The sequence below is a fragment of the Vombatus ursinus genome, unplaced genomic scaffold (assembly GCF_900497805.2).
Source record: "Vombatus ursinus unplaced genomic scaffold, bare-nosed wombat genome assembly UNPS02008961.1, whole genome shotgun sequence".
Lineage (NCBI taxonomy): Eukaryota > Metazoa > Chordata > Mammalia > Diprotodontia > Vombatidae > Vombatus > Vombatus ursinus.
Genome location: NW_020948739.1, coordinates 14696773 through 14723567, shown reverse-complemented (window position 1 = coordinate 14723567; position 26795 = coordinate 14696773). Strand labels below are relative to the sequence as shown.

General features: G+C 37.1%; 1 protein-coding gene across 2 annotated transcripts in view; it reads left to right on the top strand.

The window, feature by feature from the left end:
* ANGPT1 (angiopoietin 1) overlaps positions 1–26795 on the top strand; it is a 321756-nt gene that overhangs the window by 153879 nt on the left and 141082 nt on the right. For both annotated transcript variants that reach the window (XM_027849877.1, XM_027849876.1), the window contains exons 2-3: positions 4799–4954; positions 21167–21288. In XM_027849877.1, coding sequence (XP_027705678.1) covers positions 4799–4954; positions 21167–21288 — 278 coding nt within the window. The remainder of the gene's footprint in view (positions 1–4798; positions 4955–21166; positions 21289–26795) is intronic.

Below are 26795 nucleotides of genomic sequence, written 5' to 3'. Positions count from 1 at the left end.
TCTTATTGGGCCTTCTCCTTCCTCAATGGCTTCACTCACAGTAAGTATCCTCCTTGTCTGGAATAGTCCATCCCCCCTCCCCCCTCTCTGTCTATTTAAATCCCTCCCTTTCCTTTGAGGCCCAACTCTAATATCACCTGTCCTATGAAGCCTTCCCTAATATAATACTCCCCTTCCCTACCTGAAAGTGATCTTTCTCTTTTCAAATTCCTTCCAGCCCCCTGTCTGGCTCTTTTTTGTACTTATCTCACCCTCCTGGGTTTCTTAGTAATTTGTGTTTGTGCCTCCCCCCCCCAAACCTGTTCAACGTCATTGAAGTATGTCTGAAAAAGTACCTAAGAAGGCATCTAGTACAACCCACTCAAATTACAGATAAGTAATCTGAAACCCAGAGAGAGGTTAAGTGTCTTACCCAGGGTCACATAGGTAGTAAATGGACAGAGTTTGGGTGTCATATTGCTATGTATTACTAGCATACAAAGACGTTTACAAATATTTGTTATGTGTTGAGTTCAGTAGGAGTAGTAGTATTTTCATATTTGAAGTTAGATCAGATCATGGATTTTAAGAACTTTCACTTTAAAGGGAAAACTTTGCATTTGCCAAGGAATCAACCGATGTCTTCCTCAGTACAAGAAAACATTTCTCTTGTCAAAACCTTTTTTCTTTGTTTTTAGCATATCTTTCATATTTTATACTGGTCCATTTAATTTAGTTCAACAAACATATATTAAATGTCTTCTGTACGCCAGATAATATTAGATGCTGAGTTCTAGATTCTATCTCTGGGGGCTCATAGCAGTGTATTATGCTCAGTGGGCTCTGTCTCTCAGAACGAAGCTGGGCAGCCTGCTTGGGAATCTAGTCTCTTTTACCACACAGTGTATGTCACAATCATTCGTGATGAATAGAATGGGAACGGGAGAAAACTTGGCTGAGTCTACAATCTAAGAGCACAGTGTGGTTAATAACCAATGGTTCTCAGGGGTCCCAAGAGAGGAGGCAGTGGCCAAAGAGCAGTGAACGGACTGTGTCCAAACCACTCCCTAACCTTCTTTCACCTCTTGCTGGCATTACTCCATGACCTTAGCCCTTTATAGCTGTGATTTGGTTGCATGGAGTAAAAGTGGTTTTCCTGTCTACCTGTTGTAAAGCTCTAGTAAAGTAAATGCTGAATGAACTAAAACTAATGAATAGATGAAAGCAGATCTTGAAGCTTACTTTGTCCATGACCAAATTACTTTTTGTAGCAAGTTACTAAGCCATTATCTTCTTAAATTCTGGGTAATCCTTGGGACAGTTTGACTATATAAGACTGTGGCTATAGTTTGGAAGTCCTCTGCTTGATAACCCTGGCAGGCCTATGGTCCCTGGTCTCAAAGCTTTAAGGCTCAACTCTGAGACGTGCATAAAATATTTAACTATTAAGCATCTGGCATTTTCTGTAAACATGGTTTTAAAATCAGTAGGGAATATGGATGCACAATCGAATTTGTTAAAAATTTTTTCTAGGCTCAGCTGATGTGGCCCATCAGGATGGATTTCACAGCTATACATCTGCAGAGGAATGTTTATAGATAAGATGAAAGAGGTCCTCCTTATTAATCACACATTGTATATTTGACTTTTTCTTCCCAGCTCAGTCTTTAAATCAACTACATCTGGTTCTTGCTACTTCACTGTGCAGGTTCCTTTTAAAAAAAAAAAAAAAAAACAATAAAAGGCAGTTAGTTCATTACTGCTGTAGACAGCAGGCCCATTTGATTAAAAATGGATTAACTAGAGAGGCATTGGTAGTTTTCATGGCGGCCGCCTTAATAAAGAATTTGATAGCAGATTTGAGACCTCCAAAAATTATGATCAGGCAGCTCTCTAAGTCTCTTTACAGTCAATCTGTTTAATGCTGACATTAAACAGTCCTGCTGCTTGGTTAGTGTTGACCAAAAGCAAAGACAAACTTGGCTAATGTCTAGAGTGCTGGACTTGAGAGTTAGGAAGACCTGGGTTCAAATTCTTCATCTGACATTTACTAGCTTTGTGACCCTGGTAAACTCAACAATTTTCTATGAGCTTCAGTTTCCTTATTAATTAAATAGGTATTAAAATACTTGTAGACGCTAATTCACAGTGCTTTTGTGAGGTTCAAATGAGATAACATATGTAAGGAGCTTTGCAAACCTTACAATTTGTTATTGTTGTTCGGTTGTTTTTCAGTCCTCTTCTTGACTCCTTTTGGGGTTTTCTTGGCAGATACTAGAGTGGTTTACCATTTCTTTTTTGAGCTCATTTTACAGATGAGGGAACTGAGGCAAACAGTATTAAATGGCTTGCCTAGGGTCACACATCTAGTAAGTGTTTGAAGCTAGATTTGAACTCAAATTTTCCTGACTCTAGGTCTGGTACTCTATCCACTCAGCCACCTAGCTGCCCCAAACTTTACAATGCTTTATATTTATTGTCATTTGCCATTTCACATCCACCTTCCAACAACTAGGGAGTATGTCATGTTTAAGATTTGGAATCAACAAATAGCTATGTTCTACATTAAAGTTCCCAAGACCTCAAAAAGAAAATAAATTCAATTTAGCCAGAGGTTCATTACATACTGATGTGTAATTAGGAATAGAGTTTGGACCTGTAATTTCATTAGCATAGGAAATTGCTAGCTGAGGAAACCTCCTCTCCAAAATCAGGTTGGCAGCTTCTCTGCAATTTATAGTTTTAAAATTGTGAGTTGATCAAAATCACAGTCAGTAAACTATAAACATGCTTTAAAGTTAAAGCAAAATATGAGATAAAAAGTCATTCACTAAACCTGTAATAAAAGAAAAACAACATACATGAAGTTGCTAATAACATTGAATGAGGTTTGTGAACACTCATTTGGTGTAGTTATCAAGTACTGAGAGCTTTGTGGTAGGAATTAAAGACTTCAGAGTTCAAACCCAGCAATGGCTATTGCTGTAGTGTGTGGCCTGGGAGCTGATTTTACTGGGCTCCAATTTCCACATATGTGTAATTGGGATCATAAAATGTGGCCACTGAAGAATGGACATGTGGGAATTGAGTAAGCAAACTATATATGCAAGAAAATTTGACCTTTCATCTCCTGGGTTTGACTTGCACCCTGATATTGTCACTTAATTTCTCCAGGTCCCTACTTCTATGTGATAGGATGATGAGGAATTAAATGGTCATCTCTCTGGAAAGAGGGAATGCTATTCTCTGGGTTGATCAGCATTTCAGCCTCTGCTACGTAGCTGTGTGCTCCATTTTAACCCAACGGTCCAATGAAGCCCTCTGCTTCTCCTCTGTAGCTCCCTTAGCATAAACTTGGTAACTACAACCTCCTACAAACAAGAGCCCTAGGTAGCTGCCCTTCATTGCCTCCAGAGTGATTCTGCATTTGCTATGAAGACAATATCAGCAGGAATCAACTTTGGAATCTGATCTTTTAGTATTGAATAAGCATAATCATGGAGTGAGAAAAAGCAATCAGCTGTGTTACTTAGTAGCTCTGTAGCCTTGGACAAGTCACTTAAACCTCTGAAAGGCACTTTCCTCATGTGTAAAATGTCCTTCCTACAGCTCATTTTGAGGATTCAGTGGAATTCTGTAGCTCAAAGTACTTTGAAAATTACAAAGTTCAGCAATATTCCTAAAGTACACATTTAAACATGAAATTCCCCTACACAATAAACTCCAGGGACTTCTTCCTGTTACCTCTGGGGTCAGATATAAACTCCTCTGCTTTACATTTAAAGCTGTTAACAGCCTAACTCCAATCTTCCTTTCCACCTTTTCTTATGTTGTTTCCCTTCATGCTCTCTACAATCAAGTCAAACTGACCTTCTGGCTGGTCCTCAAACGTGTTACTCCATGCCTTGCACAGACCATCCTCCACACTTGTAAAACACTCCATTCTCACCTCTGTCTTTCTGAATCTTCAGCTTCCTTCAAAGCTCAGTTCAACCTACAGAAGACTTTTCCTGATTGCCTTAGCTGTCAGTACCTTTAAAAAAAAATCACCTCGTATTTATATGGATATAGCTTAGATATACATATATGTGTTATCTTTCCTAATGGAATGTAAGCTTCTTGAGGGCAAGGGCTGTTTCATTGTTATCTTTGTGTCTGGGGTGCATAACATTTAATAAGCTATCTATAAGAGCTTGTTGATTGCTTGATAGACATTTAAGTTCTTATTATTATGCTAATGATGTCTGCTATGATGAACTGGTGGAACTGAGAATCTAATGGTTTTCTCCATTGTTTCTACCATTACTTGGGAAGGAGAACCAGAGCCATGACTAGGTTGGGGAGCGTTGAACTTAGTACTAATTGTACTAGGGCAACAAAATTTAGAAGGCTCTGATGGCACTTTGCTTGCATAGAAACAAGTGAGTTAGCAGTAATAATTAGTTAAAATTGGAAACTACCAGACAGTGTAATCTCTTCCTTCCATGGCCACACTTCAACTGCATTCCTGGCCCTGTCTTGTCCAGCTCCTTCTCCCCATATGTCATTCTCTCTGGCATTGGACTCCTTTTTCCCCTATGTTTCTGTCTCTCTCCCCTTTTGCCGCCCAACTGAATTTTATTTGAAATGTTGATTTAGTGCATGAATTTCATGCTGCGTGCCCTGGATGCCGTAATTGCTAGTTATGTCTCTTAGCAGACCATCATCAGATGAGGACTGATTTGCCAGATGTGTTTTGTTGAGTTATATTAACTAATATATGCCTCATTGGAAAAGATTTGACTTAGAATGTATCATGTCCTTTCTTTATCCTTCACAGCTTGAGAATTACATTGTGGAAAATATGAAGTCGGAGATGGCTCAGCTACAGCAGAATGCTGTTCAGAACCATACGGCCACCATGCTTGAGATAGGAACCAGCCTTCTTAGTCAGACAGCAGAGCAGACAAGAAAACTTACAGATGTTGAGACCCAGGTATGTCCCTGGGGCCAGACTTGACAAGTTGTTAACTATGAAGATGTGTGTGGTTTTCGGGTTTTTTTTCAAAGCTCTCTACCAAAACAAAGAATGCATTTCAACACAGAGATTCAAGGAGCATTATATACTCTATTGTATACATATTGCTAACAACAAGGACTGACTGGCTTATTTTGTATGGCTCTTTTGATTTAATGAGAGTTGGTAAATTTACCTTTGTATATGTTTGTAAAAAAAAAAAAAGGACTGACAACACGACTGATCAGCATTTAACTTCAAATAAACAGTCAGGCTACCAACCGGGAAGTGCTAGAAGTGTCAAGCAAAACAAATCATTTCTAAGGTCAAGATAGCACCTTTGATGCACATTTCAGCGTGTCACATTATTGCGTGAACTTTCATGTATCTTCTGTAATAACTTTCCAACAAGTTGAACACTGCGGTCCCTATGGAGGTTTGTAGGCCTGATAGAGAAGAGACCACAAAGGGAATTTATTAACTTCGAGGAATGTGTAGAATTTACTGTTTGAGATGAGACGGAGAGATGTGGTGGAAAGAGCACTAGAAGGGGAATCGGGAGACATGGGTCCTAGATTTAAGCCTTTCTGCTCACTACCTGTGTGACCTTGGGCATAGTACTGAATCTCCAGAAGTCTCAGTTTCTTTGTGTGAAAAATGAAAATTAGATCAGGTATTGTATGTGGTTCATGCCACCTCTAATGTGCTATGATTTTACAGCATGTAGGCATTTTTTCTACATAATTAACATATACTTAAGAACCTGAGGAGTAATTTTGAGCAGAGAGCTAATAGAAAACCCAAGACTTTCCTTTATCTACAAGTTCATTTCATAGATAGATGATCCGTATGTCCATAAATATTCAGTTTGAACAACAACCTGGAGGGAGAAAGACATGCTATTTTCCACCACTAACATGAAAATTGATAATGGTGGTAGATCATATTCATATGGCACCTTGAGAGGCAGCATGGTGTTAAGGATAGAGAGCTGGCCTCGAGTCAGGTAGATCTTTGAAGTCCCACCCTTTGCTAAGCAGAGAAGTGGATAGAATGCTAGACCTGAGTTCAAATTCAGCTTTAGACACTTATGAGGTGTGTGACTTTGGGCAAGTCACTTCTGTCTACCTCAGCTTCCTCAATTGTAAAATGAGGGTAATTATAGCACCTACCTTTCAGGGTTGTTGTGACAATCAAGTGAGATAATATTTAACACAGTGCCTGGCAGGCAGTAGGCATTTAATAAATGCTTGTTTCCTTCCTTCCCCTGGCACAGATTGACTATGTGAGCCTGAGCAAGTCTGCTTTTCACAACTCTTTCATAGTTATCTGGCATAACACAAACGCTGATCTATATTGGTAAAAGGAGTGTCTTCTTTGGAACTCCCATACACAAATGAAAGATGGATGTCTAGATAGATCGACAGATTGATAGATACATAGATAGATGATAGATATACATACATATGTACTCAGTGCTTTGCACACAATAAGCATTTAATGAATGCCTTTTCATTTAAGTGACATAACATGTTTGGTGCTTTGCAAACTGTAAAGTACTGTTAAAAAGCTAGTTATTATCCGTCTATAGAGAGAATGAATATTTGGCACTCAGAAATTGTTAACAGAAATCACTTTTCTCACAATTTTGAAAGGTTGGTTGATTCAGAGGGGATAATTTACCTGAATGGCATCACACATCTAGTTCAGAACTTTTATCCAAGTCTCTCTACTCTAGGTCTTTGTTTTTGTTTTTTTTTCTGCTGCTTCACAGATGCCTCTCACAAGAGCTTGCTTAAGTGAGAAAACTTGCTATTTCAGGGGAAAAAAAAGTCTTTTAAGGAGGGACTAAACTTTGACCTCTGGCTATTGTTGTAACTTTCTTGGCAGCTAGGTGGCATAGTGGGTAGAGTCCCAGATTTGGAGTTAGGAAGACCTGAGTTCAAATCTGGTCTCAGACATTTATTAACTGTGTGACCCTGGGCAAATCACTTAACCCTGTTTGCCTCAGTGTACTCATTATACAATGAGCTGGAGAAGGAAATGGCAGACCAATCTATTATCTTTGCCAAGGAAACCCCAAATGGAGTCATGAAGAGTTTGAAACAATGCTTAACATTAGATAGGGACTTCTATACATACTTTACTGCAATTACAAAGTTTCTCTTGGTTTGGGGAGTCCTGATCACTGTAACAGACTCAGCCTGTTTAGTGGAAGCAAATAGATGCATGAATTTTATTTATCTAGACTGTTGTAGAAGGATGTGTACTATTTGTGATAAATCATGTTCTCTGCACTCAAGTTCTGATCTGGGCCCAAGTTTACAAAATCCATCCCAAATTTTTATTTAGGCTCACTATGTAGCAGACATTTACAAAAGTAGTTACAAAACCAATTGTTTCTTTTATGTTGTCTAGATCTGCCCTATTCCCCAGTAATGACCAAATACTCTATTTTTCATTTCCTTTCATACTTTTCTACATTCTGGGGAGCACTCTTATTTCTAAAACTGGCTTCACTTCCATAATAATGGAACATAGCTACATGAAATGGTCACAACAGTTTTGATATATATTGTAATCTGTCTTTTAGATAGTGATGTAAAGAAGTAGACCAGAACCTTGCTTTCCTGGTTCCTTCTTACTAATTTGGAAGCATTTTACCAAAACCCATTCTTGCTCTTCCAGCATGCTTTGATTAAGTACCTGATGTATGTAAGGCATTTCATTAAGCTCAGAAAATACAATATTGAAGTCAACTTGACCTGGTTAGACAGTACTTTCTTTGAAAAAGAGTTTAAGTTTTTAGAGAACTTCAAGATCAATATAAATCCAACCCCCTCAAAGCAAAACAAAACAAAGCTGATTCGGTCCACCTTCTATAGAGGTATAGCTTCCAAGAGTAAGGAGATGATAATCTCACTTTACTTTTTCCTGGTCAGAGCATATCTACAGTATTTTCCTCAGTTCTAGGCACCAATATTTAGGAAGATCATTGAATAGTTGAAGAACATCCAGAGAAGGGCAACCAGGAGAGTAAAAGAGCCTTGAGTCCCTATCTTTGGAGATCTGGTTGAAGGAACTGGGGGCCATTCAACCTGGAAAAGAGAAGATTTAGCTCGGTGGAATTGGGGATGGGGAGACATGATAGCTAGGCTCAAATCGTTGAAGGATTGTCATGTGAAAGAAAGATTAAACTTGCTTTCTTTGGCACCAGAAAGCACAGTCAGAAGCAATGGGCAAGAATTAATTTAATCTGATGTCTGGAAAAATCCTAATGATTAGAGTTGTCCAAAAGTGACTAATCTGTCTCAGGAGGTAACCAGTTTCCTCTCATCAAAAAAGTCTTCAGTCAGAGAATAAATGACTATTTTTTGTAGGTGGGATTCTTTGGGAGCATAGGTTGAACTAGATGATGTCTGAAGTCTATTCCAATTTGAAAAAGTTCTGTGATTCTGTGACATAGTTCCTGCCTCTGAGGATCTTACACTGTAAATAAGTGTAAATATAGTGTAGGTGTAACTTTATACTGTAAAGGGCGTATACAACATATAACCAGATGAATGAACCACAATAACTGCTCATTGAGTCAGAAAACACTGTATTTAAACTTGGTGGAGCTGGGTGAATTTGAATGCTAACTTTTACATTTCCTACATGTGTGGCCTGCACTTAACTAACTTCTCTGCTTCTCAGTTCTCCTGATGGTAAAATGATGGAGTTAAATTGGATGATTCCCAAAGTCTCTTCTAGTTTTAAAATTCAGTAATCAGATATGCTACAACAAACCTGTGGGCTAACAACAACAATAATATAACAATAATTAATAATAATAATGATAGCATTTATGTGGAGTTTTAAGGGTTTTTGTTGTTGTTGTTGTTGTTGTTTTTGGCTAGGCGGTGGGGTTAAGTCACTTGTCCAGGGTCACACAACTAGTAAGTGTTATGTGTCTGAGGTCGGATTTGAACTCAGGTCCTCCTGAATTCAGGGCCGGTGCTCTATCCACTGCGCCACCTAGCCATCCCGAGTTTTAAACTTTGCAAAGCATTTTGCAACTCTGATATCATTTTATCCTTGCAACAACCCTGGAAGATGGGTGTAACTATTATGCCCATTTTATAGATGAGGAAACTGAGGCAGACAGCAGTTAAGTAACCTGCTTAGAATCATGTAGCTAGTAACAACAGTACCAACCAAAAAGTGCTAGCTTTCCAGTAAGCACATATAGCTACCTGTTTATTGGATATTACCTCTCTATCTTAGTACAGGGTTTGTTGGTTTTTGTTTTGTTTTGTTTTGTTTTTTAATTTTTTTCCATAGCAGGGACTATCCATTCAAATCTAACCGTATTCCTCAACATCATCTTCTTCAACTATTACAACTAATCTATAAACCACAGTAGAATATTATTTAAAAAAAATTTAATAGCTTCATATATGTATGTGAAGACTATCTACCCAAATAAAATATAAATTTTTTTAAGGGTAAAGACCTTTTTATTTTTATATTATCTTATGGTGACTAGTATAATGTTAGGCATATAATAGGTGTTTGGTAAACACTTCTCAAACATTGGTTGGTAGCTTGGATAGAGAACATCTACCAATGCAAAGCAAAATTTATAGGATCTGAAGTCAGAGGAATCCAGTTCAAATCCCAGCCTTGTCATTAGGCAAAATCACTTAATTTCTCTAGGCCTGAATTTCCACTTCTGTAAAATAAGGGGAGGGTTAGTAGATCCTTCTGTGTCCCTCTGTGATCTTTAGCAGAATGTAATACATGAAGTGAACATTTCAATGGATTTGTTTTATTGTTAGGGGATTCAAAAATTAAAGAGTTGCAGAATGAATTAGAAAACAGTACTGCAAAATTTGATGCATGTAAGAACCATACTTAAAAAATAAAGATATATATATACATACATATACATATAAATTCATACATAAACATATGCATATACATGCATACATATGTATTTAATTATATATTACATATATATTAAAACTGAAGGACTAGAAAAATTTATTTTACTTTCTCTTTTCTTCTCTCATAATACAACTATTGTACTTCAGGCAGGTCATCATTATCTCTTCCCTAATATATTATAAAAGCCTTCTAATTGGCCTCCCTATGCCTAGTCCCTTCTTTCTCTCTCTCCAAGGTATCCATAGCTGCCAAGTTTATAATGAATAGGTAATGAGTCTATGATTTCATTGGTCTAGAGAAATCCTGAGTGAGAAAACCTTCTTCCAATGAAGGTTAGCACCTTTTCTGCAAAGCAGAAGAATGGAGAGGTTAGGTGACTTCCCCAAGGTCACACAGCCAGTATGTGTCAGAGGCAGGACCTGATCTCAGGTTGTCCTGGCTTTCAATTTTCTACCCCTTATATCTTGTGCTATATTGATATTCTTTATAAATATCATGTGTCTCACTATGTCATTCTCTGACTCCAGAAGTTTTGATGGTGCCCATCGTCTCTAGGATAAAATGAAAGTGTCTCTGTTTGGCATTTAAACCTTTCCACATTGATCACACATTGCTCTCCCTCGTACACTTGACATGCTGGCTAAACTGGCCCATATGCTGTTCCTTATACACAACATCCCATCTCCTGTCTCTGTGTCTTTGGTATAGACTTTCTTCCATGTTGGAAATGCCTATCCTCACTGCAACCTCGTAGACTCCCAGAATCCCTTTAGTGTTCAGCTGAAGCGTTGGCTTTTCACAAAAGCCTTTTCTGATATCCTCACTTGTTAGTTCTCCATCAATTCACTTAAATGACCATTTGATCTAGATATTCTGTAGGTATCTCAAACTGAATATGTATAAAACAAAATTCATTAAGTTTTCCCCCAAACCCCATGTTCTCCCAGATTTCCTCATTATTGTCAAGAGTAGCCCTAACAAGTCACCTAGCGTCAGTGTTTTCTTCACTCTCACTAATCCTACATACTCAGTTACTGAATATTGTCTCCAGCATATTTCTCTCCCATTCCTTCCTCTCTAATTATAAGACCAATATTCTAGCTTAAGCCATCCTTACCTCTTGATTGAACTATTGCATTAGTCTCCTATTTTTAAAACTATCTTCAGCCTCTTCCTACTCTAATGCACTCTAGATTGCCTCCAAAGTGATTCTTCTAAAGAAAGCATAGGTCTGGGGGTGGAGCCAGCACAGTGGAGTACAGACAGCAACCGTGATGAACACTCCCAACATTCTCTGAACAATTTTAACATAATGCCTCAAATCAAATTTGGAGCAAGAATATTAGAGCAAGACATTTTTCCAACCAATTCAACCTCGGAGGTTGGCAGGAGAGGTCTGTGACACCAGAGTGAGGGCCTGTCCTGACTGCATGCAAATGGCAGTAGCACTGGCATGGGCCTTGGAGGTGGCAGCAGTAGCAGCAGGTTCAGGAGCTGTCAGCCAAAAGGTGCTAAGGGGGTCAAACAACCAGTCAGAAAGAGATTACAGGGGACCATTTGCTGTCACTGGATGCTACTGGCACTGAATAGCAACTCTATTTCCTATAAGCAGTTCTGGGTCACAGTTCCAAATTTTATAATTATATCGAGGAAACCCTAATGTAATCCTTCAAGGGAAAAAATAGATATTTAATAAAATAGAGGACTTTCAAGCATTCCTGATGAAAAGAGCAGAGTTGAATTGAAAATTTGACTTTTAAACACAAGACTCGAGAGAAGTATAGAAAGGTAAACATGAAAGAGAAATCATAAAGGACTTAATGTTTTTTTCTTTTTATTAATGTTTTCTTTTTCATATTAAAATATTTTTTAACATTTAAAAAAATTTTGAGTCCAAACTCTATCCATCTCTTCCTCCCTCTTCTCTCTCTTCCCTGAGATGGCAAGCAATCAGATACAGGATATGCATGTGCAGTCATGTAAAATGTTTCCATATTAGTCATTATGTACAAGAAGAAAGAAAGTGAAAAATAGTGTGGTTCAGTATGTATTCAATATCAGTTTTTTTCTCTGGAGGTGGAGAGTATGCTTCAATATTAGTCCTTTGGGGTTGTCTTGAATCATTGTATTGCTGAAAATAGCTGTCATTCACAGTTCTTCACTGTACAATGTTGCTGTTACTGTGTACAGTGTCCTGGTTCTGTTCACTTTCACTGATATAAAGTATTTCCAGGTTTTCTGAAATTGTACTGCTTATCATTTCTTACAGCACAGTAGCATTCCATCACAATCATTTACCTCAGCTTCTTTAGCCAATCCCCAATTGATGCACATCCTTTTGATTTCCAATTCTTAACTACCACAAAAAGAGCTGCTATAAATATTTTTGAACAACTAGGTCCTTCCCTCCCTTTTATATCTTTGGGATATAGAGCTAGCATTGGTATTTCTGGATCAAAAGGTATGCACAGTTTTATAGCCCTTTGAGCATAGTTCTACATCACTCTCTAGAATGGTTGGATCAGTTCACAGCTCCACCAACAGTGCATTAATATCCCAGTTTTCCCACATTCCCTCCAACATTCATTATTTTCCTTTTTGAAGGACTTCATAGATTTAAACTTTTTAGGTTCCTATATGGGAAGATGGTACTTGTAATTCCTAGCAACCTTATCATTATTAGGGCAATTAAAATACATAGACAGAGGGCATGAATGTGATTCAATTATGTTGGGATGATCTACAAAAAAAAAATTAAAGAGTAAAAGAGAGGGATGCACTGGAAGAATCAGGAAAGGAGATGCGAATGTTTTGTTAGAATGCATGCATCCTGAGTATAGGAACCACTTAATTTTTTTCTTTGTATTCCCAGCATTAAACAAACTTGTACTAAGGAATTAAATGATTGTTAATTGATTAGGTAGAGATGTGATATAGTAAATGTCCCAAAGCCTGACAACTAGAGGAAAATGCTATAAATTAGAGCAAGATCAACACTTTGAGTTACCTCAATTATCTATTAATTTTAATTAAGAAATTTAATTAATATAATTAGTATTTATACTTTGAGCTCTTTGAGAAATGGAAAAGATTCAGCCCTGCTTTCATAGAATTTAAAGGACCTAATTGGTTAATCACGTATTGGTCCTGATCTATGATTTCATCAATGTGGAAACTCCCTCCACCATTGTAAATCAACCTCCTGTTTGTAATTTGATGACAATAGCCTTCTGGGAACTCCATTTGACAAATGGGGGGGAAAATAAAACTTTTGCAGAAGCTAGATATTCTATCCCAGCTGCTTTTGCCTTAGGAGAGGGAAATTCTTAGACAGAGAAGCAATAGATCTATGTAGAGGGAAAATGGCAGAGAAACCAGAGAGGTAACTTCTTTTATGTATTGTACTTGGGAAACAAAGCCCCATCTGTAGTCAAGAAATTTCAGTGACCACTAGGATGAAATATAAACCCCTCTTTTTGGCATTTTAAAGCCCTTCTCAATCTGACTTCAGTTAACCTTTCTAGGCCTATTCTATGATAGATGGCTAGATAGTACAGTGGATAGCACACTGGCCCTAGAGTTAAGAAGACCTGAGTTCAAATCCAGCCTCAGAAACTTATTAGCTGTGTGACCCAGAGCAAGTTAGTTAACTTTTCTTCATCTCAGTTTCCTCTCTGTAAAATGGTGGTAAATAATAGCATCTACCTTCCAGAGTTCTTGTGAGGATGAGGTGATATTTGTAAAGCATTTTGTGAACTTTAACGATACACACACACAGATATATGCATATGCATAGATACATATATGTAATCATATAATATGTATATTTTATACCTATACACACATCATATATATATGTAATATTTCTCTTCATGTACTTTGTTTCAGTAAAACTAGTCTCCTTGTTATTCCTTGAAATTGTTATCCCATCCCTCCCATCTGTGACTTTGCAAGAGCTAGTCTACATGATTGGGATGTATTACCTCCTGATCTTTACCTCTTAGTCTCTTCTAGGCTTGATGTGGGTGCCACCTCCTCTCTTTTCAGTCTATATATGCAATAGACTCTATACTACTTGGAGTCAGAGGCTATTTGTCATTTTTGTCATTTTTTCGTCATACTGTAGAGCCTTATCTACAGTAAATACTTGAAAAATGCTCATTGGATTAGATTTGATTGGATAATTAAGTCATGGAGAAGAACAAAAGGCAATAAATGACAAATTATTGAAGCCTAATAGTGATGGACAATGTTTGCCTTTACATCTTATGTAACACTAGCATGGTAAAAAACAAGCAATAAACACCTTAACGGATTAGAAAAAGGACATCCTATTTTACTCCTGAATTGGAAAATATAAATATTTTTTGAATGGGCAGCTAGGTGGTACAGTGGATAAAGTGCAGCACCTGGAGTGAGGAAGACTTATCTTCCTGAGTTGAAATCTGGCCTCAGACACTTAACTAGCTGTGTAACCCTGGGCAAGTCACCTAACCCTGTTTCCTTTATCTTCCTCATCTGTAGAATGATCTGTAGAAGAAAATGGCAAACCACTCCAGTATCATTGATAAGAAAACCCCAAATAGGATCACAAAGAGTCAGACATGACTGAAAAATGGCTGAACAACAGCAACAGAATATTTTAAATAGAAAGAAAAAAGAATAGAAAAAAATACTTATTTGAGATCCTTGGAAAGTTAAAAAATGAAAACAAAAAACCTTGAAATTTGCTAGCTGTGTATTAAAGTTTTGTGCAGTATGTTTGTCTTTCCATATATTCTTTCTTGGAGAGTGAAGGAAATAAACATTTATTAAGTGCCTAGTATGTACAAGGAACTAGGCTAAGCACTTTGCAAATATTATCTCATTTCATCCTCACAACAACCCTGCAAAATAAGTGCTGTTATTATCTCCATTTTACAGATGAGGAAACCTTAAAATGAAGTAGTCAGAGGTTTAGTGACTTGCCCAGGGTTACGTAGCTAGTAAGTTTCTGAGGTGTTTTTCTGACTCCAGGTTCAATGCTCTACCACTATACTATCAGCTGATTCTTGGTATTCATATTCTTTTATTGATTGTTAAAATTGAATGCACCCTCCAGGGCATTAAAAGGAAATATAATCATTCCACATGTCCAATATGTTGCCAGATCTTGTTCTTTCTACCTTCACAACCTCTCTTTATGCTGTATATCCACTTCTCTGCACTCCCACAACCATTCTTATCTTACAAGTCCTACCATCACTTCCTTTCTGGACTATTATGAAGCCTTCTAATTGGTCTCCCTGCCTGAAATCTCTCCCTGTTTCAACCTATCCTTTATTTAGCTGCCAAAAACATGTATGACCATGATACACCCACCCCCATGCCCTATCACCCACATACAAACACACACACACACACGCAGACACACTCTGTCTCTCTGTCTCTGTCTCTCTCTGTCTCTCTGTCTCTCTCTCTCTCTCTAAACTCCAGTGGCTCCCTATTACCTCTAGGGTCAAATATAAACTACTCTGTTTGGCCTTTCAAATCCGTCACAACTTGCTCCTTCCTCTCTTTCCAGTCTTCTTACTCTTTATGCTTCTCTATGTACACTACAATTAGGCTACACTGGCTTACTTGCCATTCTCCTCTCAGGTCACTCAATCTCTCCCCTGGGCCTTTGCTTTGGCTCTTTTCCCAACCCCAGAATGGTGTCTCCCTCCTGACTTCTGCCTCTTGGGCCCCCCAGCTTCCTTCAAGACAGCTCAGATTCCACCTTCTGCAGAATGTCTTTTCAGTACCCTCCACTGCTAGTGCCTTCCTTAGGAGATTGTCTTTCCTTCTCACCGTATATGTTTTCCATGTACATTTGTTTGCTTGTCATCTCCTCCATCGAATATAAGCTCATTGAGGGTAAGTACTATTTTTTTTAAACTTTCCTTGTATCCCCAGTGCTTGACACATAGTAAAACTTTAATGAATGCGTGTCAGCTGACTGACATGCCATTGTTGCCTCCTTTATTCAGGCAACTATTTTTTAAAGAGAAGAACTGAATTGTAAAATGTGAAAGTCCAGTTTCATGTCCATTTCTCTTCTTTTTGCTCCGTCTTACGTGTTTTGGAAAAATTAAGCTTGTAAAAAAGAAAGTGTTCCTTGGGGGCTTGTTCCACATTCTCTCTTTTTTTTTTTAAACAATGATGTGTCTTGGGTGTGTTGCTTGTGAGGAAGGAAATGGGTTCTGTCAGTTTAATAGGAACAGTTAGATCACTGTTAAGCAGCAGAACCGAGGAACAAATGGTGAGAAAGTAGCCAACCTGAGATCGCTAGCCCTTCACCATTCTGCCAAATGCTCCATTTAATGCTTTAACTTTTAATGGCAGGCTCATTCTATATTTTCTAGGGAACAAATTACAGTAAAACAGCAAAACCAAAGCACTTGCCTTGTCTAGGAGATATTTAGGGGAAAACCTATAGGTTAGCTCTCAGTGAAAGGACAAGTCAATCAACCAAAACACATGTTAATCTCTTGTCATGAGCCATTCACTCTGTTAGATGCTGGAACAAAATGAACAAAATGATAGTACCTCTCCTAGAAGAGATTACATCCAAATGACTCATGGGAACCCATAAACAAATAGAAGAAACACATAATCAACAAAAAACAAACAAACAAAAATCTCTATGTACTTCTAAGTCAGGCAGTCTTAACTTTTTTATGCATTGGACACCTTTGGCAATTCAGTTAAGTCAATACTATTGTGGCTTTGTACATTCAAATTTGAAGGAAATGCTAAATTTCTGTTGGAAGTAGTGAAAATAAAATACGAGTTTCATTCCCATCCAAGTTCCTGGACCCCCTGAAATCTATCTGTGGACCTCTTTGAGGTCTGTGGAGCCCAGGTTATAAAAACCTGTTCTAAATTATCATCACGATTCTCCTCTCTCCCTGGTGGGTTCCACTTATCATCAGGTTCCTCGAGTCCTGACTCAGCAGTAACCCATAGTTTATTTAGATCTCCTTTGGGAGGATACTGATCTTGGGATTATGATTATGGCTATACTCTGACATTCCAGTGAAATCCCTGTCCTAGAGGGTCCTATATAGTTCCCCCGGGACTGAGAATGCTATCTTGTTGTGTGGACTCCCCCTTGGAAGGCAGATATATAGTGAGGCTCCTGGACCAGAAGACTGTCTTTCTTATCAGATCTACACCATCCAAATAACTCGCAGTAATAACAACGAGAAAAGTTAAAGTCTTCTGTTCTTCTTATAACCAGTAACCCAAGATTCAAAGATGGCATTATCCACAAACTGTCCTTTTTGAATATATGGATGAGCATATGACAATCTCTGCTGTAAGAGACTCTATTCCTGCAATAGATAAAGATTTTCTTTGGTGTCCCCTGCCAGCTTGTTGATTCTGTGGCCTTCTTTAATGGGACCTTCTTTCCATACTATAACTTGGATGTCTAGCTCTCTCCAGTATTTTTAAAACCAGCTTTCAGATTTTCTATTCATGAAAGGTAAAAATGGCTAACATGACACATTAGAAATCATCTAAATTTAAGCCCATTAATTTTACATATAAGAAAACAGAGAGAGGTAAAGTAACATTTCCAAGGTTAGATAGTAAGTAGTAGAGCCTAGATTAGAACCCAGGTCCCTTGACTCCAAATCCAATACTATTTCCAACAGACCATGTTTAGTTTTTTCATTTTAGCTGGGATCAAAGCCTCGAGCTAAAGGGGTAAAGCTCCAACTATGGAATATTTGAAGGGTAATGTCTAGAGTTTATTATCTGCTTGTACATTAGTATACTAGAAATATCATTTTATTTTGTTTTCTTTGTTTTTACAAATTCACAGTTTTCAAATTAAAAATCAGGAAAAATCTGGTCTTGGTTTTTCAGTTGCATACTATGCAGAATTTTTTTTCCCAAAGGTAACATTAGCTTACTTTCCTTGGGAAAAGACATTTTTTTTCCCTTTCCATTTGACCAGATTTGACAAATATAGAGACTTTGAATTTGTAGTTAAAAAGTACCTGGGATCAAAACACTACTCAGTTATTTTCTAGCTGTATCATAATGAGAAATCACCTTACTCTGAATAGCCTCAGTTTTGCCTTCTGTAAATAGTTGGTGCCAAACCACTCCAACTGGACCTTTTAGGAAGAAACCATGTTCTGAATCCATGGTATTTAAATATAAAAGTATTCTATATGTAAGGGCTACTATTATGCATAAGGATTTATCCTGACCACTCTGGGGAAATATTATTATTCAAAAAACTGGATAAAATAGGCATCGATTCAGGCCTCTTAGATGCAGATATTCATTTAACTTCTGTCTGACTTAGTTTCCTCAAATGTAAAATGGGGATGATAATAGCATTTACCTTACAAGGTTATTGTGATGATCATATGCAATAATATTTGTAAAGTACCTGGCACTGTACCTGTTATATTTGTTGTTGCTGTTCAGTCATTTCAGTTGTGTTCAACACTTCACGACCCCGTTTGGGATTTTCTTGGAAATGATACTGGAATGGTTTGCCATTTCCTTCTCCAGTTCATTTTACAGATGAAGAAACAGAGGTAAATAGGGTTAAGTGACTTGTGCCCAGGATCACACAGCTAGTAAGTGTCTGAAGCTGGATTTGAACTCAGGAAGATGTATCTTCCTGACTCCAAGCCCAGCACTCTATCCACTGAGCCACCTGGTACATAGTAATGCTTAATAAATACTTGTTTCCTTTCATTTACCCAAATGAATGTATGTTCAAAATGATGCCTGCAGTGTATGAGGAAAAAGTAATCTTTGCATGATAGCTTTGTCACTTTTTCTAAATTTTCATTTAATTTAATCAATGTTTACCATATTCTTTACATTGATATATTCTCTAAAATTTGATGAAAAAACAATTTATGATGATCATTAGTAACAGCAACAAAAATTTATTGAAAGCCTACTATATGGAGAGAGCTTAAAGCAGACACCAGATAAAGTCTCTACCCACAAAGGTATAGCAGTATACTTGAGGACCAGGGAAACACACATAAAGATAAATAACAGGTAGGGCTGGTATAATTAATCCATATAATACTTCTCCCTTCTCCCCAAAATACACACCTGACTAGATTAAGCTCCTTAAGGGTAGAATCTGTGTTTTATTGCATCTTACCTAGCATAATGACTTGATAAATAAATGTTTGTTGAATTGCATTGTACTGAATTGAATTCAAATATCCCCCCTCCAATAGATTTTTCAGTTAGTTAAAAAGCATTTGGTAAGAACTTATTTACTATGTGCCAAGCACTAGGCATACAAATAAAAGCAAAAAAAAAAAAAAAACCAAACAAACAAAACTTTATGCCCTCCAAGAGCTCACATGCCTAATAGGAGGAGAATATGAAAATAATTGTGTACATCCTAAATAGTATATTTAGGGTAGATGGACAGTAATCTCAGAGAGGAAGACATTGGTAGCTGGGTTTTGGTAGGAAAGGTCTCTTTGGCTTTACTTTACAGAAGGTAAGATTTGAACAGAGTCTCAAAGGAAGCCAGAGGAAGTAAGGGGCAGAGGTAAAGAACGGGAGCATTCCAGGCACAAGGGACAACCAGTGCAAGGTCACGGAATGGAATGTTGAAGAAAAGCATACCTCCAGTAAAACAGAATTATTGAATGAATCAAGGGGAATAAAATGAAAGAAGACTAGAAAACTAAGAATGGGCCCAATTGTGGAGGGTCTTAAATGCCAGGGTTTATTTTTGATCCTGGAGGTAATAAGGAGCCTCTGTAGATTATTGAGTAAGGAAGTAATATGGTCAGATCCAGGCTTTAGGAAAATCACTGCAGTAGCTGAATAATATTATATCTGAATTGGAGTGGAGAGGGATGAGACAAAGAGGTGAATTAGAAGACTATTGTAAGCAAGTGGTAATGAATTTCATTCAATACTCTGAAGCTCTTCCTTGCATCAAACCTTTACAAAATATTCACTATTCCTATCCAAAATCAAAATTCTGAATAAGTTTCATCCATTGTTATTTTCCTTGAGGAGAGCTTTAGATTCTTTTCAAAATAGAAGTAATATATTTACTCATTCATATCTAACTGTTCTTACCTAAACAGATTTATTATTAATACCATATATCTTGGATAGCTTTGCTAGAAGTTGATACTGAGGGAAAAAAATTGGGCATAAGTGTATGAGGGCAAAAGCTTGGATGGAAGCTTGGCTTCATCAACAGCATGTTGTAACCTACTGTCATCTTATCTTAAAAATGCACCTTTTCTGTAAATATGGTGTGTCTTGGATCTGGATCTAGACATTTAATATCTGTCCAGTTTTAGGGAAATCATTTAACCTCTCTTGACCTCACTTTCCCCTTTTGGGAAATGAGGAGTTGGGACTAGATGACCTTCCAGGTAACTTTAAACTCTGGAGCTCTGATGCTGATTCTATAAACCACATAGGTTCCTTAGGGCAGAATATGAAGAAAAAACTGGCTGATTATGGGCCCTCTTCAGTACAGGTTAGGTGATTCTGTTATCCAGGTTTTGGAGACCTCAAGCCTCTCAGTTTATTTAAATGAATCCATGGTTAATTCTGCAAATACATTTACAATATAGACAAACTGTCTCAATAATAGATTTGCCATTGATGGGAACCCTTTTATCCTATCATAGTATGACCAAAGGCTCCTCCTCTTTAATGTATACTACCCCAAATACATAGGAAATGTCTCACATCTCAGAAGGGGCTCGATTATGATTATGAGAATTATGGCACAGAAAAAAGCCTGAAGTTTCTTTTAGTTTCTCTATCCTTATATGTGGAAAATTACCAACAAAAAGCTCAGAATCTTAACCAAGGAACATCCTTAAGAGAATTCAGTATTAAAACTTCTGTTTACATAACTGTTGATGGATCCACTTGGCACACATCCAAAATATGTCAAGTATTTGACAATTTTCCAAGTGTGTTTTGAATAACAATGCTTCTGGCCATGTTTCTTTGCCATCATTGCTGAAATGGATTTGATAGTTCTGTTTTCTCTGTTTATCATTCAATTGCAATCCCATTCCAAAATAAATCCTATGCAAAAGAGATATTTAAAGCATTAAACAATAGGAACTCATTTAGTTTGAAAATTCTCCTTCAAACATCACTACCAAGAACTGAAAAGAAGCAAATTCCCCCCAATTTTTTTGACATTTGTATTGTTGTTCTGTAAATATTCAATTCTTGAAATGTTTTCATTTATGTCTTAAGGTCCTAAATCAAACATCTCGACTTGAAATTCAACTATTGGAGAATTCGTTATCAACTTACAAGCTAGAGAAACAACTGCTTCAACAGACACATGAAATTCTAAAAATCCACGAGAAAAACAGGTGAGGGTACATTATTAAAATCCTAAAGTAGTTCCCTTTGGGTTCCATTTCTTCAGAACTCATTACTATACTGTTAAATGACTGCTATTACATTATTTCTACAATGATCTATTTGTCATTTTTAGTTGAATTAACATAATCCAGAAAGGACCATGGGTCTATAAGGTAGGAAGGCACCAACTGTTACTAATAATACTAAATTTTGTACCTACTTCTCTACTATTCTGAGGCTGCCTTTGGGCAATAGATTAAAAGTAAGGAGAAGCCAGGCCTCTGGCTTGCTCTTCATGCTGGCTTAATACACTGCACTGGGAGAGTGTTTGGGAAGGAGGAAGAGCTAGAGAGTCAGAGAGTACTTGATGACAGAGTTGTATAGTTCTGATATGACTTATTAACTCTATAGTATTGCCTGAATGTATGAGGAAAGCTTTGTAAATTTGATTGTGTTGTAAATTATTTGAAGTTTTAGGCATTGGGATATAGCAGCCAATAATCATGAGACCCTGACATTAAGATCATTGACAGTCTCAATTAAAGTAAATTGAAAACAAAACAAAACACTTATGGAAGCCTAGATCTAATTCTTTTTAGGTATTTTTAATCACTGTTGTACCTAGAAGCTAGGATAGAACTAGATTATGGATTATGCTGGATTATGTGCTTTTGTGTTACTGAAAAACAAATAATAAGGTGCAATTTCCATCTGCTTTAGAATATTATTTTTCTAACATTTAATGTTACCCCCCAAAAAGGTAGTATTGTATCATTGTAACTTTGAAATCACTTCTTTATGAAATTTTGTTTAATAGTAGCTGTGAATAAAAATAACATTATTTTATTTCCATAAATTAGCTGTTCTGGATACCATCACAACAGCATGGAAGGTAGTACAGTTGTGGCTTACTTTGCTTTAACTTTAAGATTATTGATAGTAGAAAGGTGACAAGTTCTTTCTTTTGGGAATTTAAATGTCTAGATAAACAGAAAAATGCATTTAGAGAATTTTGTCTTCATAGCATTTGGGTGATTAGTTATGTTCTTTGCTCTTTGTCAGTGTGCTACCCCTGTGATTCCAATACTAGAGGACACAGCTACTTTGGACATACAATTAGGGGGCTTTTAAATTGTTCAACCTGGAAAAATCATAACAGGATTTTTTAGCTTCATACTAAAATGAAGACTTAGTAGTAACTAGACATAACCTTTCTATGGAGAAGATAACATTCCCATAGCACAGCATGGTGTTTTCTGTATGGGAAGGCATTGTGATAGCATGGAAAGGGAACTGAATTTACACTCAGAAGACATGATCCCAACTCTGCCACTTACAACTACTATCAATAACTGACATTTATATCACATTTTAAGGCTTACAAATCACTTAACATAAATTGTCTCACTTGAAATTTCCAAGAATACTATGATATAAGTATAAAAAACAATAATAAATATTATATGCTCATTCTGTGCCAAACTCCATGCTAAGTTATGGGGATACAAAGAAAAGCAAAAATAAGGTTCATGCCCTCAAGGATCTCACATTCTAACAAGGAAGACTGCCTTCAAACATCCAAGTTTATCTTTATCTACACGAGATAAAGATAGATAGGAAACATATATATATTATATATATATATATTATATATATATATATACAGAGAGAGAGAGAGAGAGAGAGAGAGAGAGAGAGAGAGAGAGAGAGACAGTAGGTGGTCAGTAATCTCACTACTTCAGAAGAAATGGACCAGCAGGAGAGCAGGGGAAGGGTGGGAGACAACTGAAAAAGGCCTCTTGCAGAAGGTGGTATTTGAATATGGGGTTTTGAAGGGAGCCAGGATCACCCTGAGTAGAGGTGAAGAGGGAGAGCATGTCATACATGGGGAATGTAATCAGTGAATTGGCACAGAGTCAGGAGAATACTTGAAAAGAATGCTTGAAAAGGAAGAAAGGAACCAGTTGTGAAGGACTTTAAAAACCAAAAAAAGGATCGTACATTTTCTTTTGGACATAAAAAAGAGATATTGCAGATATCATTACACACACTTTTACATATAAAGAAACTGAGGCTCAGAAAGATTAAGTAACTGACCTGGGATCATACATAGGATCAATCAATCATCAACATTCATTAAGCATTTACTATTTGCTAGACACTCTGCTAAGCAGGAAAGATAGAAAGAAGAAGGAAAAACAATGCCTGTCGAGATTTTGTGTTTCAACGGGGAAGGCAATGTTATATAGTGAAATTGTATGAACTTTTCATTCAGAAGATCTGGGTTCAAATTATACCTCTTATCCTTGCTGCATGATCTCTGGCAAGTCATTTAACTTCCCTGGGATTCATTTTCTTCATTTGTAAAATTTGGGGCTTGGATTGTGCAGCTTCTGAGGTCCTTTCCAGCTCTAAACCTAGGATCCTATATGTAAATCAGAATAGAAACAAGTAAATAAAAGGTAACCTTAGAAGGGATGGCACTGGCATTAAGGAGGGGACCAGGAAAGGCCTCCTGGACGAAGTATCTTGACACATCTAATGATAATTTTGACATATGATGCATTTGCTTTATGTCATGTTGACCATTGGGATCTGGAACTAAAGATCTCATTGAAAGTTACACTTCCAGAGGCAGCTCAAAATATATGTGTGTGCTGTCTGAATGAACAAGGAAGGTAGGTTTGTCTTCTTTTATCTTTTTCTCTTGTCTTAGGGATGGGATAAACCAGTGGTGCCAAATTTAAATAGAAACAGGGACCATTAAGCCATACATGAGGATCCCAGTGAGCTGCATGTTGACTCAGAAAACCACATGTTAACATTATATATGTTTTATTATAATTTTATTTATTTTGTTAAATATTTCCCAGTGACATTTTCATTTGCTTCAGGCTGCACTTGGGAGTGTTGGGGTCCAGATGTGGTCTGTGGGCCTCATATTTGACACCTCTGTGTAAACCATCTCTCAACAAGTATGTTATCACATATATTATCTTTGACAACTATCTAGCATTGTACTGAATTATTGATCTCTTGACAGAAGTGTTCCTGACATATGCACCATTGAGAGGAAGTATAGCATAATGGAGAGACTGAGTACTGGGCTTGAAAATAATAACAATAATAATAGCTAAACTTTATATAGTACCTACTATGTGCCAGATACTGTGTTAGGCTTTACAAATATTTCATTTGATCCTCTCAACAATCCAGGGAGTCAGGTTCTTTTATTATCCCCATTTTATAGATGGGAAAACTGAGGCAAACAGGTTAAGTGACTTGTCCATGGTCACATAATTAGTAAATGTCTAGATTTGAAATCAGATCTTCCTGACTCGAGGCCCACTGTTCTATCCACTTTGCTACCTCGCTGCCTCTGAGACATTAAGACATGAGTTAGAATCCTATCAGTACTCACTAGCTGGATGATCATTGGTAACTCAATTAACAGATTTAAGCCTCATTTTCTTCATCTGCAAAATGAGGAATATAATAGCATTTACCTCTGGGAGTTGTTGTTGAGATTTTAATGAGAATTAATGCATATAAAAAACTTTATAATCTTCAATGTGTCATAAAAATACCAGCTATAATTATCCTTATCCTCAACGTTATTATTATGTCTCTACTGGATACTAAAGATGTTAAAATGCTATCCCTCTTGCAAGTAGGAGTGCTTCCCCTTGACAATCAAAAAGTGATTTAAAAATATTTATTTACCTTTTTTCTTTAGTATCATGCCCACCTCAAATATGACAAACAGTATATATTCTAGCTCTAATTTTTAATAGTCTGCTTTGTTTAAACTTTTCAATGCTGGATGCCATTATCATGCTGGGCTACTTAAATGCTCTCTGTGTGACTTAGGCTCAAATTCCACTTCTGTAACTTACTGGATGATCAATCAAGGTCAAGTAACTTACCCTTTCTGGCTTTTACTTTCCTCACCTATATATAGTGTCTACTTCACAGGGTAAGGCAAAGTAGACCATCTTTTACCTCAATTCTTACCTAGCCTTTAACTATTGAGTGGGTGTTGCCTCAGACAAACTGAAACCTGGGAACGACCTTAGCTTAAAAAGGTCACAGCATCCAGGGCTGTCACCAGTTACCTTGACCTGTATCTTGCCACTGTACTCCAATAACTCTGGAGAGAGAAGCTAATGACTGCACTGCCCTGCCTCACTTAAATCCATTTCATTTGCAAGTCAAGACATCACCTTCCTGATGTCATTGGTCCTCTTCGAGAAAGAAGGACAAACAACAACAACGAACAATTTCACAGGGTAGTTGTGAAGCTCTAATGTACGCAACTTCAGATGGATTATCTGCCTGTCAGTAATATTGTTAGTCAGTGCTATTGGTGTTTAAAGAGCAAGTGAGGCCCTGAAATATATAATCACTTCTGCAATATATTCAATGTCTTTGACCTAGCATCATAATGAGTTCAATACTAGCCATACTCAAATGACTAATAAAGGTTTTGTTAATAACAGACTTGTCCCTCAGTAAATTCTCTGTTCTAGGCCAAACTTAGAAGGTTATATATCAAATCTAACATGTTTTGTTGGATGATTTGAAATGAATTTTACTACAACCCTTTCTAGTTGGCCATCTATTCCTAATGTAAACCTGAGTCTTTGAAGTGAATTTTAAATGCAACTATGAAGTGATGTCGGGTGTCCCAAAAGTCTTAGTATGGCTTTACGCATTAAACTTATGTTTATAGGGGCCATATATCCTCTTAGCCACATGTTTGTGCCCCTTCTCTTCCTCTATTACCCTTGACCCTCAATTTCCCATCATTTCTGGGTGATTTTTTGGCATAATTTCACAGCAATTTGATGCACCTAATCACTTTATTATGTCTATCTGTTGTATCTATTGACCCATCTGTCTGTCTGTGTCCATATATGTGTAATAGTGCTTTGGCAGAATAGCACTGCTCATTTTGAGGTATATTTCTTTCATACACCACACGTGGAAAAACATTGTCCCAGTCCAGATAGTCAAAACTTGCCTGTTTGTTATAAACAACATGCTTTTCCAATATCGTTATCATCATTTTTCAAAACTACAATGGAATTAAAGGGATATCTGCCAAGCACAACCTAGAAGAATAGTCATGGACTTTTCCCATTTTCATGGTTTGGAAACCAAAGTCAATCATCAGACTGTTTAAACTTTTTTAATAGTTTCTTGATGATTTCTTCCCCCAACCTCTTCAACTAATCTTAATCCCACAAATGTGATAAGACATCATTTCTTTTAAAAAACAGTCTCAGAAATTAAGCACAGTTTTCCTTTAATCTGCCGGGTCTGGTCTGGATCAGTTAATAAGGTTGACTAAAAGGGATTATCTAAATTAAGCATTGCTTCCTCCCGAAGGAATGTCAGGGTGTGGTATCTATGGGTTTGCTACTTCATCACCTTTTAGAACAGTTTGGTCTCAACTGGGAGCTAGTACAACAGCCCCCATGTGGAGTGTGTCACCTCTTTGGAAGAAAGAGGA